Source organism: Anser cygnoides, chromosome 6, assembly GCF_040182565.1.
Source record: "Anser cygnoides isolate HZ-2024a breed goose chromosome 6, Taihu_goose_T2T_genome, whole genome shotgun sequence".
Taxonomy (NCBI): Eukaryota; Metazoa; Chordata; class Aves; order Anseriformes; family Anatidae; genus Anser; species Anser cygnoides.
In genome coordinates this window covers 11342406-11356858 of record NC_089878.1, presented here as the reverse complement: position 1 = coordinate 11356858, position 14453 = coordinate 11342406, and the positions used below count along the sequence as shown (strand labels likewise).

Genomic DNA, 14453 nt, shown 5'->3' with positions numbered 1-14453 from the left:
TACAATGGGATGGAATCGTTGAACTGCCCTTCTCCTTCTGTCTTGCCTTCATCAGCTTTGTAGGGTGGAAAAACAAAGCTTGTGTTTACCATTTTCAGAGCTGCTTGTGTGGGGTATGAGCAATGGTGTGAAGCCTTCTACTAACTGCTTAAGTAGGTAACAGCAAATGGTGCCTGCAGTCAGTGCTGGGTGAAACGTATGGGGAAACGTATGGGAACACAAGAAGTCAAGTCCAGAACCATGCCCAGTGACTGAAGGCAAAGGTTGCATACATGTAGGGCCTTTGTCCTAGGTGGTGGCATGGCCAGCATGTAAAGCCTGACTTTTCTGAAGTGTGCCTCTGTTTCCCAAAAGAGAATGATAGAGCAAATAGGATTTTTCCTTGTCTGCATCAGATACACCTTCTCCCCTATGTTCCTTCGGTACAGCTTCTCCAGCTCTGCTTGCACTTCTGCTCTAAGCAGCTTCGTAATTGCAGAGGACTGGGAGGTGGGGTGAAGCTGGCTGTGTACCTAACCTTACATGGCTTGTATTCTTCTATACAGAACAATTTCCCCTCCAGCTACAAGAAGAGGACTGAAGAATCTGACAAAAGAACAGGAAAGAAAGGAAAGGACAAGCAAAGGTTAGTTTGAGAAACTAAGCAATTCACCTGCATTATAATACATTTTTTCCCCTGAAGAAAACTTCATAGTGGAAATAAAAGCAGATGTCTTCCTAAATTATTTCAGCCTGCCCTTTTCTTTGCGAGGTTGTTTCTTTTTGAAATGATGCTGAAAGCACTTTGAAAACTCTTAATGTTGGGGAAGGGAATGCACATCGGTGAGAGTGGATGAATTTTAGTCTCAATTTTTACTAGTCTTGCTGTAGGAGCCCTGTAGACCTAGTGATGACTTTTATCCAGTAACTTTTTATTTCAAGGCTGAAAAGACATTTTCCTCTAAACTGATCTTCCACAAAAGCCAAATTGACTTTCCTTTTTATACATCAGTTTAAGTGTTTCCAAACTTTTTCAGTGCAAATCCCCTTTTTTGGGAAAGACAGGGGCGACGAAACTGAGGGCAGCCAATGAATGGAAATGCCTGATGTCAGTGTATGAGCCAAGTATCCGAAAACCACTGGCTGCCAGTAGGACTCACTTGTGTTCTGTGTTCCTCAGTCACAGAAAGCTTGGTGTTGGCTCAGGCAAGCAGACACTTGAAGTAAATGTTCCTCCTCAAGAATAATCCCTTCCCTCATTCCTTGAAAGAAGACCTCGTTTGAACCTTTTGCCTTTATTAGTGTTGTGGGCATAAAAGAAAAAAGCAGTGATAGAGTGAGTTTGGGAATTTTAGGTCGCCAACTGTGGTGGGTGAGACAGCCTCAGAGCCTTGAAATTCTGGCTCTAAAACCATTTTGAACAGAAACAATGTGCTCATAGCCTACTGTCTCTGGAGAGAATTTGCTCTCTTTGAGAATTAGCTCTTCAGGAAGAAGCTATTTTGATGTCTAAGGCAAAAATGTTTCTTCTCCAAGGAAACAAGACTGAGATGGGAAGAAATGTCATCCCCCTGTCCCAGAGTAGCATCCCAAACACCACGCATTTACATCACTTGTGCATAACATACAGTATGCTGTAAATGTTCTCTACCTGCCACCTTCCCTCCAGCTTCAGGACACTTAATTAAAACAACTTCTACGAGCTGATTATTTCTGTAAGGTGGTATTTTTTAGAGGTGGTATTTTTTAGCTTTGGGTGTGCACCTGCAAGTAAAGCTTAAGCTTTAAAAAAAAAATCCCAGGATTCTTGCAGGAATGAATTCAAAATGATGGGGAAGATTTTATAGTTATAGGGGATCTTGCAAAACCTTACAGTTGGATTTAATAGACTGTCTTGCATTTCAGTCCAGGATTGACACATGCTCTCCTCTTTTTGCATCTGGCAGATGTTGCCCAAATGTAGCTTGACTCACCAGTTAAAAACTTGCTTGCTCTTTTGATCATTTTCTGGCAAACACTTCAAAATGTTAGTCTCCATTGAGCGTGTTTATGAAAAATCTGTTACCGTTGCTTGCTGTATTTTTTTTTTTTCAGGGAAGGTGGGTGGTAGAGATGAAAAAAGGGGTTGTTGATACTGCCTGGCTTTTAGGCACACGACCTAGCCTGCTGACTTCAGCCAACAGAGAAATAATCATGCTCAGGGGGCAGTGGAGAGCTGCTGAACCAGGAGCCAACCTGCCCAGTGGCTTTGTTGCAGTGCATCAATGTCTGGAGGTGAATACGTCTGCCTGTTGTGTAGCCTAACAGAGCCTAAGTACCTTTTTCTCCCTTCTGCGTGGTTAACTTTAATAATGATGGTATAAGACTTGGAGGTGCCCAGCCTCAGCTGATGGCACTGTTTAGCACTTGTGAAAATCCAGCCTGATAATTTCTAAAAGGACCATCCAAAATAGCGTGGAACACAGGAGAAAATGGTAAGTGTAATTGTAGGCATCTATTCCGACTGCTGAAAAACTCACAGTTGGTGTATTTGCTGTCAAGATAAAAGTGTATTTGCAGAAGGCTGGATACTACAACGTGCAGCTCCACAGAGCCTCTTAAAGCCACCTCTGGCACTCTAAGGCTGTTTGATATACTCATTTGGAAGAAGATAATGCATTTAGGTGTGTGTATGTGAACATGGTGGTACTTGATTGCATAATATCACTTTACTGTCTCAACCTGGGAAATAGACAGGTTTATTAATTATTAACTACTGGGATCCCTTGCACTGGCATTCACAATCAAACTGATTACTGGGATTCAAGAGGACTTTTAGCTGCTGGTAATAATGAATGCTAATTAGTGGTATAGTGTTGCACGGAGTGCCAAATGAGGATTAGGAGCTTGTATCTGTAACAGCAGTTAACGCATACTCTTTCTTGCCCCTTTTCTGTGCTCCTGGATCAAATACTGAGATTATGTTAATGTGGAAATGACTTTGTGCTCCAAACAGCAATTGAATGTATAACCAAAATCTCAGTCTATTTTATTATACGGTGCTTAATAGTGGAAGCGAGGGGGAGTTGGGAGAGGGGGAACGTGACTGCTAAGTGACAACTCTCTTGGCTTACTTTCACGGTGATGAGACTTAATGAACTACAGGAAGAGATAATTTTGTTGGGAACAGTATAAGGGCAAAGTCAAAAATTGTCATATCTGATGATTATCTCTGGAGCAAAACACAAAAAACCATTAGGGATAGACATCTGGAACAGATGCAGGGAGATTACACCGAGTCTCAGAATCTTAAATTTCTCCTGAAAAGTGCATCAAGCAATAGAGAAATGCTTCTGTTCGGTTGAGACAGTACATATTTTTCTGACTAAATTGCCAAGTCCTTCGCATCTGGATGTCTTGGGCTTACCTTTTTGAAAGATATTTGTAAAATGTCATGAAAGCAGTTTGTGCAGAAGGCTAGCTACATTACAAAGTCAAGTAAGGTCAGAGTTGTCAAAAGATAAAGAAATATAGAATGTATAATAATGCAGCAATGGTTCGTGAAGTGATTAATTTGTATTTTATTTTCCCCAAAGTGTCTTTACCTAAGTCTTATAAAATGCTCACTTTTTAAATGCAGTTCTGTCCTGATTTTTCATGGAGTTTAACTTGAGAGTAACCAACCCATTCACAGAAGGTAATATATACAAGAGGTGAAATCTTTTGTCTCCCCTGAATTCAAGGGCAAAGCTCCCATTAACTTCAATGGGGCCAGGATTTCATTTATTATGTTGCCCAGTAGACCAGAGTGAAACAAACCCAGTTGCCTTTGGGATTTTTAAAATGCAGGCTGACTCAGATGAACAAAAAATATTTTACTTTTCTGACATTCAGGTAGAAGCATGAACAAACTGAACTTTCTTTTGCCAACTACCTTCTGGATGCCTGTTAAGGGCATGTAAAATACATTCTGCTCTCAGTTGTGCTGGCTAATAAGGGAGGAAAAAATGGCTCCAGGGATCTCTTCGAAATCAGATAACTGCTGGTGAAAATTTGCTGGGAAAATACATGCTTTTTTTTTCTTTTTTCTTGCAGGTATTTTCCTTTATGCAGGGAAACCAGGCAGTAAAACGATCTCTCCAGGTTTTTGGATTCCTTTATTTTTTATGCAAAGAGAAAGCAAATACCCAGGAACCACAGCAAAATAGCTGAAGGTGGAAATTCAAAGCTGGGAGTAAGATAGGGAAAATATATTTCTCCAGTATTTACTAACATACCTAGTTTTGCTCATTACAATTTCTTGTAATTTTTATTTTCTTTCTGAATTGTATTTATCCTTGTTGATAGCACGTCTAATTAGCACTGTGACCCCTGAAGCCTTCTCCAGCAACAAGCCCACACGTGCTGGGTGGCTTCCCTGCTGCTTAGAGCAGCCAACAAAGCCTTCTTGACACTGGCATGTGTTTCTACTTTAGAAGCTGAAAACTTAATGGACTGGTCTCCTTCACTCTGTCTGGGACTGAACAACAGAGCGACTTAGATACTGAGGCTGGCAGGGTTGACCTTAGCACACTCCGAACTTGGCTAAAAGCAGGAGCGTTCCCTGAGCTCAGTTTTAGTGAGGCACACAGAACTGTTTGTCGCAGTTTTCTTGTGTGTTTCTGTAAGCAAAGTAACTAATGGTTAGAGCACTGTGCTTTATGCTGGTCTGGTCTGTATTTATATCTCCCCAAATCATACCATAGACGCTGCTAGCATGCCCTAGACTTTTCTCTGTGATTCCAAGAAGGACTGAATCCAAAATACTGTTTTGCCATAGTTGTGTGAGATCATGAGTTACAAGCAACTAATGAATAAAACAGTCTGTCTCAATAGAGGAACATTATTTTAAGGACCACAAAGGTCTGTCTTTCGTGGTTTAGTTTTCCTAGCCCACTAGTAGCTTGGTTCACTCATCATGCTTGTTTCACTCAGGGGCCAAATCCTAGCCCTCTGTGCAGGGTTTCCTGTTTGTAAACTCCCTCAACAACCTCATCATCCTGTTAAGATCACTGTGGAGGCTGGAAAAGGCTCCAAGTGCCAACTACTGCCTTCACTTCTTTGACTGGTCTTAATCACCTTCTCTGTGTGAGACCCAGATGATCAGAGGAATTGATTATCAGCTACTTCCATTAGTCAGAGAAGCCAGAAGAGTGTTTTTTCTCAGGAAAAACAATTGAGATCATTACAAGAATACATAAGATAAGCCAAGATGATTCCTTCACTTGAATGTGCCCCTTGTTCAAACTCTCTTGGCAGTAAATCAAGGCCTAGGCTTGCCTGCATATGGAAACTCTTCTCTGCTCAAACTAAACAAATTGCTATGCTGGTACTGAATGTAGATACATTGGAACCAATCTCAGTTTTTTTTTCCTGAACTTGGTAGCTTTGGATGCGTGTTTAAACCAAAGCTTTTTAGATTAAAGTAAAACTTTGATATATACTTCCACTAGTGTCTAGCACCAGTCAAACTACATGGATTTTTGAACATTTGAGCAATTCTTTGTAGCTGAGCCCATTGCTCCCAGCTCCCTCACACATTTAGCTGTGTAATTTGTCTGGCTGAGCACCTTCCACTGTGACTAAGTGGTTACATATCTTGAAAGGGAACAAATTTTGGTACCTGAGTTTTGTGGTTTACCCTGGAAGAAAAAAGTATTTTCACTAGCAGCAAAATCCCCTTTAATCATAAGGCACCCGAAGAACTAGAGGGCATTGTCATGCAAAATTGCAATTTAAATAAACAGACATGTTTTGTGGAGGTTCCTTCCCCAATCCCGTTAGCCTTTTGCATTAGACGAGTGACAGTACCTGCTCTGGGGTTTTTTGAGAAAAAATAGTCGCTGAACCTCCTGCTTCTTTGGTAGGATAGTCAGGAAACCTGCCTATGATGTGCCTGCATGAGAAACAAAAGATGGAAAAGGAATTAAAATCCATAACTTTTCATGCAGTTGACAAAGATGTCAGGTGGTGGTGAAGCATACTATTCGCTCTCCAAAAACAGAGTGCTGTACTGTCTCCTGTGTCAGTAGCTTTTTGTCCAGCAAATTCATTAAAAGAGCTACAAGCCCATTTCTCTTATGTGGTCTACCAAGCACTGAATGTCCTTATGGAATTTCTTAGGACTGTGCATCACTTCATAGCTGAGACGTTGCTTAAAATGCTTATATTTATAGCTCTGCTCTCTGCTTTCAACACCCAGCTTTATTAAAAAAAAAAAAATTGATTTTTGATCTACACATTCCAGATTGTATTTGTATGTGAGGATCTCCAACCCCCAAAATTTCCAATGCGCTTGCACAACTGGGCAGTGATAAAAGCTGGGGAGGTGACAGTGAGAGGCTTTGTGGTAGGATTTCACAGATGGGTATGGATAACATTGGTGTTTCCAGACCCTTCAGAAAGAGATAAAACATATGAAATTGAAACATATAAATAAAACATATAAATAATTACAGTCCAAAAGCCATTTATAGTGGTGAGAATTTTTCACTTCTTTCATATCTGTAGCTTTTTGGATCATATCAGTAAGAGTTTCTGTTTGGTAACATCAGGACAATTTTGTGTTCCAAAGAAAACTGACACATCAGAAAACTATCTGTGCTGCTGTCAAATCAAATGGTAACATTTCTTCTAAATGCAACGAGATTTCCCTTGAGAAGAAAATAACTTGGGAACATCAACATGATTCATAAAAATTACTTTTTTTTAAAAAAACTGGTACCTTAAGGGACTTTCCTCATCTACAGTTAAGCAGCACTCAATTTTGAGCTCAGACCCACGTGTATGGTTTGGATCCCTAGCTGGTATTAATGTAATACCAATTAGAAAAGAATGAACAAACATTCATCTGTGTTTGTAATCCCTGACTTGCATGTTCAACAATTACTAGTTCTGTATACAAACAGATGTAAAACTTTGTTCCTTGCATTCCCAGAAACCAGTCTGCATCAACAAAGAGGTGGCATTGTTAGTGATTTTTTTCGAAAATCTAATAAGAATGGGCTTTTGGCTTCAAAAGACTGCATCATTTAGTTTATTTAATGTTAGATCATGTTTCTTTCTTTCTTTCTTTCTTTCTTTTTTTTTTTTAAACAGGCAGAAAATAGCTCAGTTTTGTTAAATGCACTTTTATTTTAAATGTTGCTACAAGTCTGGCTTACAGCAACAAAAAAAATCTTAAAATCTGGTCTTAAGGCTGTTGCTATTTTACTAACACCAGCTGGGAGGAAGGAAAGGCAATATGCACTGTGGGTGAAGAACCAGTTTGGAGTCCACCACCCACTGAATGTAGTATCAGTGCCAGCTTTCAGTATTTACTAGTGCTGCATTTGCTATTTGTGCTAGCTCTTAATTTTGAAATTATTTACAACACTTGCAGACAAATATTTACCCTTTGGATACGTATGCTGAGTTTATAGCTGAGTGCTGAACAAATTCTATCACTCTCCAATTTGGAAGCAAGTTGCAATTTGTCCATAACGTGTATTTTCTGTGTGATTTTTCTGCTCACGGTGCAGCAGTTTAGGATGACATAGCTCATGTTTTTGTAGCAGCTACAGCAGGAGCTTACATCGCAAAATAGTTTGAGGTTAAGAGAAGGTAATGCCAATCTTTTGAAACAATTGGAGAAAAAAGTGTCAGCCCTTTACTAACCAGTCAGCTGTTTGGGGACTGGGTCTTTGGTTGAGGGCAATACAGAATAAGTTCCCATGGTCATCAGTGACCTGGGAGCAGACAGCTACTACACATTTCAGGCATGCTAATTCTTCAGGGACATCTGTTTTTTCTTTCTGGGCTTCATCCTTTCCTGTGTACTGTTGCCTAACATATCAATTGCTGCCCAAAAGTCTCAGAGCATCGTTCTTGTCTCACTTTCCTACCAGACTTCTTGTGGACTTTACTCTTTCTCCTGTAGGTTTAAATGCCTACAACTTCAATCTTGTAATGCTTGGAAATGCCCATGCATGACCCCTACAACCAGATTCCTTTCTTTATGAAACCTGCAGAGTTTAACTCAGGGATTCAAAATCTGCCTGTAAAATGTGTATAGAAAAATCAGTAATTGATCTTCCTGGTCAGAAGTTCATTCTAAAGGTAATGAATCACAATTTTCTTTCCCCGTTCACTTTTTGGCAGCAGTTTACTCAAAGCACCACCACGCTGGGTAGTTTCACGTACTTCTCGTAAGATTTTATTTCAGATTCAGCTGGGCCTAAAGCTACATTTTGCATAAGCTCACTTTACAGTTGCTGATAATGGCAAAACATTAGGACAAAATAAGTGGACAACGCGCACTTTGTGAACAGCCAGGGATGTTCCTATATCTTTGTTCCATCAGATGCACTGCATGTTATATGGTGTAAGAAATTCCACCCAGCATGTTCCACATCGAAGAGGGAACAGCCCTTGAACTAGGAGGATCTTCCAAACATGTGGAATGACTTTTGAGGTTGCTTTATAGTAATAATTGTTCATGTAATGTTAAACTGCCCTCCCCTCTGGAAACATCCTAGAAACAATGAAGTATTCATGATCAGAGCCAGTTCTAAGGCAATAATACTGAAAGAAAACAGAAACAGATGATGTAGGAACTTGCTCCAAGCCCGAGCCTAGGATGCTGTTTTGTTCTGTGGAGCCAGGAGGGTGCAGTGTAGAGGAGGGCTGTACGTCTGAAATCCTTGGTTCCATCTCTAGCATCAAAGGTACCACCACACTCTGAACCAAAACTTGCAGATGGTGAAGCTGCAGAGTTTCCCACAGTCAGCAACAAGCCTGAAAATCAACCTGGGGACGAGAGCAGCATTATACATGCACCTGAGTTTTTCGTGTACTCCAAAAACTGAGATGCAGCTACAGTCACTGTAAAACTTTAGCCCATTAGAGATCACTGGGTAAGATTCTCAGGCTGGTATTTGTTATTTAGATTGCTCTTTCAGTTGAGTGAAAAAGAAAAGTCCCTGGCTGTGTTTCCTCCAATCTACCTGATATTTTTGGTGTTCATTAGTACCTTGACACTTCCTTTGCGTGCCAGTCACTATAGACAGATTACCCACAAAGTTCATAGACCCCGATGCTTTCGCTACATGTTACTGTAAAGAGAATAATATGTAAAAACTATGTAAAAACTAAAAAGTGGTCAGAAAGTCTGGTTGCACATTGAGGGGGAGTGGAGAATGTAGAAAGGTTAGGTACTGGAATGTGTGTGTGTATCTGAGAGGTATCCTACATGTCAGGAGCACCTGGTTCTAAGGCAAGTCAAAACTCAGTGAATCTGTTACTTGCTGTCTCAACGCTTGCAGGAAAATAATCTAATTGTGCTTTTCCAGCATCACATAAAAATGTGCAATTGCCAGAACTGGAAGACACGACTCTTATTTTCAACATGACTGCTTCAGTGGGAGGGTTGACAATGTGTTAAGGATAACAAGAAAAAGCAGAAGCGAATTCTCTTGTAACCATCAGATTTCATATGAAGGATGCACTTCTAGTAAAACTGTTCAGCCAGCTGACCAAATGAAATCTGTAAAGAGTATGACTGCTCAGTAGGACTGGAGTTGGTGGCTGCATAGAAGCAAACAACGTGAGACTAAAGGGTAGGGCTGGGAAGAAACTTCCACATTGTGAGACAGAGTTCATGGTAGGCAAAATATCTTTCTTTGGGTCAGAGCCACTGCTTTAATGGAAATAATAATTGTATCTGCTGCAGAGGACATTGCTGAAGGACTGTGGAGAAGGGACCTTTTGAAATCGTGGTATGTGAGAAATCTATTATTTCTCTGGAGAGCCTAGAAATCCTTTCAAAGGGAGCATAGTATGGGTTTGGTAAGCAGCTTTACAGAGAAGGTATCTCATTGGAATAAGTGGGAGCCTTAAATCTAAATCAAAACAGCTCAACTGGACTAATAAGAGGGGATGAACAGAGATGCAGGAGTGAAGAGACAATCTTCCACTCCTAGCTAAGTAAGAAAAGGATCTAATGAGATTCTCGCGTTGTTACTCTAGCTACGTTCTGTTCTCTCTGGTTCACTGTTACTGCTCGCCTCTTTTCCAAACTTATCCTTCATATTATAACTTAGATCTGTCAAAGGTAATTGAAAAAGAATGATCTTTTATGGTCTGCAATGTAAACTTTTGTCTCTGGTCATGTAGCATAGAATTCTGGCACTTTGGGGCTCAAATTTGTTTTAGTGTACAAGCCACATACGAGTCTGGGTTTTAATGAGGTTCGAATGGTTCTTTAATGTCTCCAAATCACCACCAGACTTGGTATGAGTCAGTATGATTGGCAGCCTACTGCAAGTCTCTGCTTGGCACTGAAGGCTCCGATACCTTAATTCCAACTTGTAAAATAAATTCATTGTCTGAACAATGTCCATGCACTGCGCTCGTCTCATCTGGTGCTTCCTCCTCTTCTTGTTTCAGGAGCATCACCAGAGAACCAGAATTTTTCCTTATGTGTTTTCTCTCTAAGCCACATTGCTCAGGGATGGTTATAGTTAAGGCTAAATATGGCTGATTTATGAGAACATACTGTTGATTTAAACATTTTGCCTGGTAATAGACTCAACAAGTTACTACCTACTCTGCTCTCTGGCAAGATTTTACATGTGTTATTCTTTCTTTTTTGGCTGTCACTTCTCTACCTAATTGCATAAAAGGCCTTGTCACGAAAATAAAAAATTGTTGTTTGGAGAAAAAGGAGTGTTTAACTCTTTTCAGGTTAAGAAAGGATGTGGGCTGTGCACAGAGGAGAAGGCATGACTGATGGCTGTATGTTCTAGGCAGTGGAACACCAGAGTGTTCTGCACAGAAAAGAAACAAAGACAAAGGGTGGGGAGAGCCTTGTAAAGAAATAAACCCCTCTTTGTTCTGTAATTTTTGCCTGTTCCTGTAATCCAACCTGATATGGGTTCTCTCAAACTACTTAAACAGCAGCGTTATTTTATTTTAGGTGTCTTTGCTCCAGCATTTTCTTTCCTTGTGTGTGCTTTCTTTAGCTCTTTGAAAAATCGCTTCAAGATAAATTTAACCTAAACAAATATCAAATTACTCATAAAGCAAGATTGATTTCCACAGGCTACTTGTCATCTTTAATGGGTTTGGACACAGACGTATTACAACCAGACATATTACAACTGATGCTTTACCTATGGTCCTGATCCTCCAAGCATTAGCTTGGATGTGTGGTTGTTATGCATGGATGTAAGTCGGTGGGGAGACTTGCAGGGAGAAGTGCTTGGAGGATTGGAACCTTTATTGTTCTGGCTAAACATTTGGTTTCAAGTTTAAGATCAAGTGTTGAGGCCAACAACGTGCAAGAAGAAACATTCCCATGGATGGAGAAGTGGGTGTGAAAGGTTTTGGGGGAAAGGTGATATCTCTTATTGCAGTAACTATCACAATTGAAAACAATAGATTGTCTTTTGGGGGTACCCACTGCCTTCCTTAGGTCTGAAATGGCAGAACTGAGCTTCAAAGCCAAGTAAGAGTTGGGAACAGTCATTGCAGGGGACAGGCTTAAGTGTGGAATGTGGTAATCCTCTGTGATAGTTTTATTACACGTAGTATTAGTGGCCAGGAAAGGTAGACCTTTGGCTGACCCAGTACAGTTGTTCTTAAGCTTCTTGAGTTCCCAACGAACAGTTCCTAAAATGAAATAGTCTCTTCCACTTTGTCATGAAGTTATTTTATCTGTTCAAGAATCCTCCTGGTCTTTTAAGGATAGCAATATGTAGTCAGTGTACTAGGAAAAAGGGGAATCTCTGCTCCCTTTCAGACAGGCCTGGCCAGTCTGAAGTCACACTTTTGGCTGTCCTGCTGTAAACCATGCTGGGAAAAGGATGGAAAAGGGATTTTTGACCTATTGGTAACTTCAAAATTCTGACAAAAAATGTTCCTGGTTTAAAATAGTGGTAGGTTTTCTCCTTGAAATTAATCAGAAACATGGGAAGGTGGCGCTACAAGTTACTGCTCTGTTTTTGAATGGAAAAAAAAGGCAATGTGGGCAAGAATAATGCCAACGAGAAAAAAATTTTATCACTTTCAATATTTCAGCTTAAATTAAAAAAAAAAAAGGCAATATCAGCACTCACAATGTTTCGGTGCTGCTGATTTTGCATGTCCCTTCCTACCCCGCCCCCCAAGATTGCCAAAAATTTCTTGGAGCTCAAATCTGAATTAACTCAGGACAGGAAGTTGGTCACAACCTGACCTAAGTAACTGAACTTGTTTGCAAGATTTAATAACATCTAACCCATACTGAAAGCTTAGATAAACCTACAGAAGTTGAATATTAAATTTCTGCCACCATGGCACAAAAATGGAAATAAAATTAAAGTGATGAGAAAGCAGATTCCTATGAAGATATTCAGTTTTTCTGGCTTGACTCCTGCAATGTAGAACGGTCTTGGGCAGAGCTGCCGGTAAGCCTGGTGTGAGGCTCTCTGCAGTAACACTGAAAGCATCTCCGGGTGGACCCAAGGACACTGGGATCCCATCACCACCCTTGGAGGGAAGAGTTTCTGGGCAAGGAGCAGGGTACATCGTGGTTGTCACACAGCAGCCCAGCCTGCAGCACTTCTGCTGCTGTTGGCCTTGCCAGGCCTATCTGTATCTGCCTTATTAGTGAGTAATTCGTTAAATTGAGTGTACATGCTTGTGTTGGGGTATAACTTGATTATCAGACACATGCCCTATAGAACCAGAAATCCTGTTTTGCTTCTCTGAAACCTACAGGAGAAAGTATTATGGAATCTGTGTTACTGACAGGATACTAAGAACACATAAAGCTAGTCTAAAAGCAAAATAAAAACCTGATCTATCTGATTTAACCTGCACTAATAACCAGAATGACTTCATGTTAGGTCTACAAATAGAGTATGGTGAATCGTACCTGCTGGAATTACCTGCAGGTACTGACATCCAACACTGCACTCATTATTTGTTTCCTATAACGTTTACACTTTTTTAAGTTACTGTCATTCTATTTTGGACTTTTTAATGACCCGTTATTTACTGGAGCCATGAAGCGGGCTGTCTTCCACACTGGGCTGTCTCATAAAGTGAAGGGCTGCTCACCAGCTTCCACAGACAGACTGTCCTTAGGCTTATTTCCAGCGTAAGCTTCCTGTTGACTGTCTACAGCCTTTCTAAGAATGCAGCTCTGTCAACCAGGCTGTAATGAGGCTGCATTGAGCAATCCTTATGCAGAGGAAGCTCCCCTCAGGGCCTAGCACCACGTCTGGGGGACTTGGCTGCTGGAGTAATGAGTATGCTGGAGCTCAAAAGTCTCATTAAATTCTCATCTGTTTTGATTTTCTTACATCTTTCCTTTCTTTTCAGAGTGAGGTCAAAAATACAGAAGCTGACTCAAAGAAATGCCAGGTCAAATTCCCCTTGCTTTTACCGAATTCCTTACCTTTGGTCAGCTTATCCTGCCTTCCCAGAATGTCAAATCCTGACTCAAATTGGCAATATTTCTTGTGCTTAGTATTAAACTTAAGAGACTGAAACAATTATGGCCAGTTTTAAGCAAGATTACTTTAACTCAGACTAGAAGCTTTGCAAGAATAGCTTTTCTGCAGAGTCAGCCAGAGGGAGTCAACAGTTCTTTATTAACACAATATGAATTCTGTAAAGAGGAAAATAAAGCATGCAATTGCGTAGCAAGGCCAGCCAAGAAAAATAGCTTACCCTCCAACATCACCAAGTCACTTGGGAAGCGGAGTGAAATGGAGTATGCTGAACATTTTCTCTTATCGGATTTGTTTATGAAAAATTTGAGCGATCACTTTTGCTTCTAGAAGTCAAGGTGTCAGAAGCAAAAAAAAAAACAAAACACATCTCTTTTGGAGAAGAAGGAAGGTGCAGGCTGGGCATGACTGCTTTGTGTTGTTTTGCCATGGCCCTTCACCGACCTGTGCTTTAACCTGATGGTGTTGCTGTGGTGAGGGTGCCCTGGACAGGTCGCCCATCTGGAAAAGTGCTGCTCACACTTGTGCTGTGTTGGCTCTCTCTGGACTTTGCCCTCCTTGTTCTGTGATGTTTTGGCATGTGCTGTATTTCTTCTGCCACCACCTGACTGCGAAAGGTACTTGAGGTATTTCAAGGGTATTACAGGTATTAACTGATTAAAAACTCTCAAATGCCTGTGCTCTGCCTCAACCTTTTGTTCATATGCTGGATGGAGAGTTGTGTGCGTGCATAATAAATTCAGCACACTTGGGGCATGTCAAACTCCCTGCACGCACTGTTCAGCATATGCATCCTTTACGTCTGTCTGGGAAATTTGGGACCGATAGCTTGAAAACGAACAGAGAATCTTTGTGCTTTGATCTGCCCTTATTTAAATACTCAAATACAGCACAGTGTATACGCATAATAGTTAACCTTGTCTGTCAGTGGTTAAAACAACCCAGCCTACCAGAGGCAAGGTCTAAAACAATGTGATTTGT

At 40.7% G+C, this 14453-nt stretch overlaps 1 protein-coding gene and 1 long non-coding RNA gene across 2 annotated transcripts in view; one reads left to right on the top strand and one right to left on the bottom strand.

Moving 5' to 3' along the window:
• Nucleotides 1–14453, bottom strand: part of IQCA1 (IQ motif containing with AAA domain 1) — a 105190-nt gene that overhangs the window by 47610 nt on the left and 43127 nt on the right. Inside the window, 1 exon segment of the mRNA XM_048058326.2 lies at nt 5809–5893. Within this exon segment, the coding sequence (XP_047914283.2) occupies nt 5809–5893 (85 nt within the window).
• The window catches only part of LOC106034531 (uncharacterized), an 81918-nt gene that overhangs the window by 35392 nt on the left and 32073 nt on the right, over nt 1–14453 (top strand). The window contains exon 3 of the long non-coding RNA XR_007161209.2: nt 546–625. This is a non-coding gene — a long non-coding RNA (uncharacterized lncRNA). The remainder of the gene's footprint in view (nt 1–545; nt 626–14453) is intronic.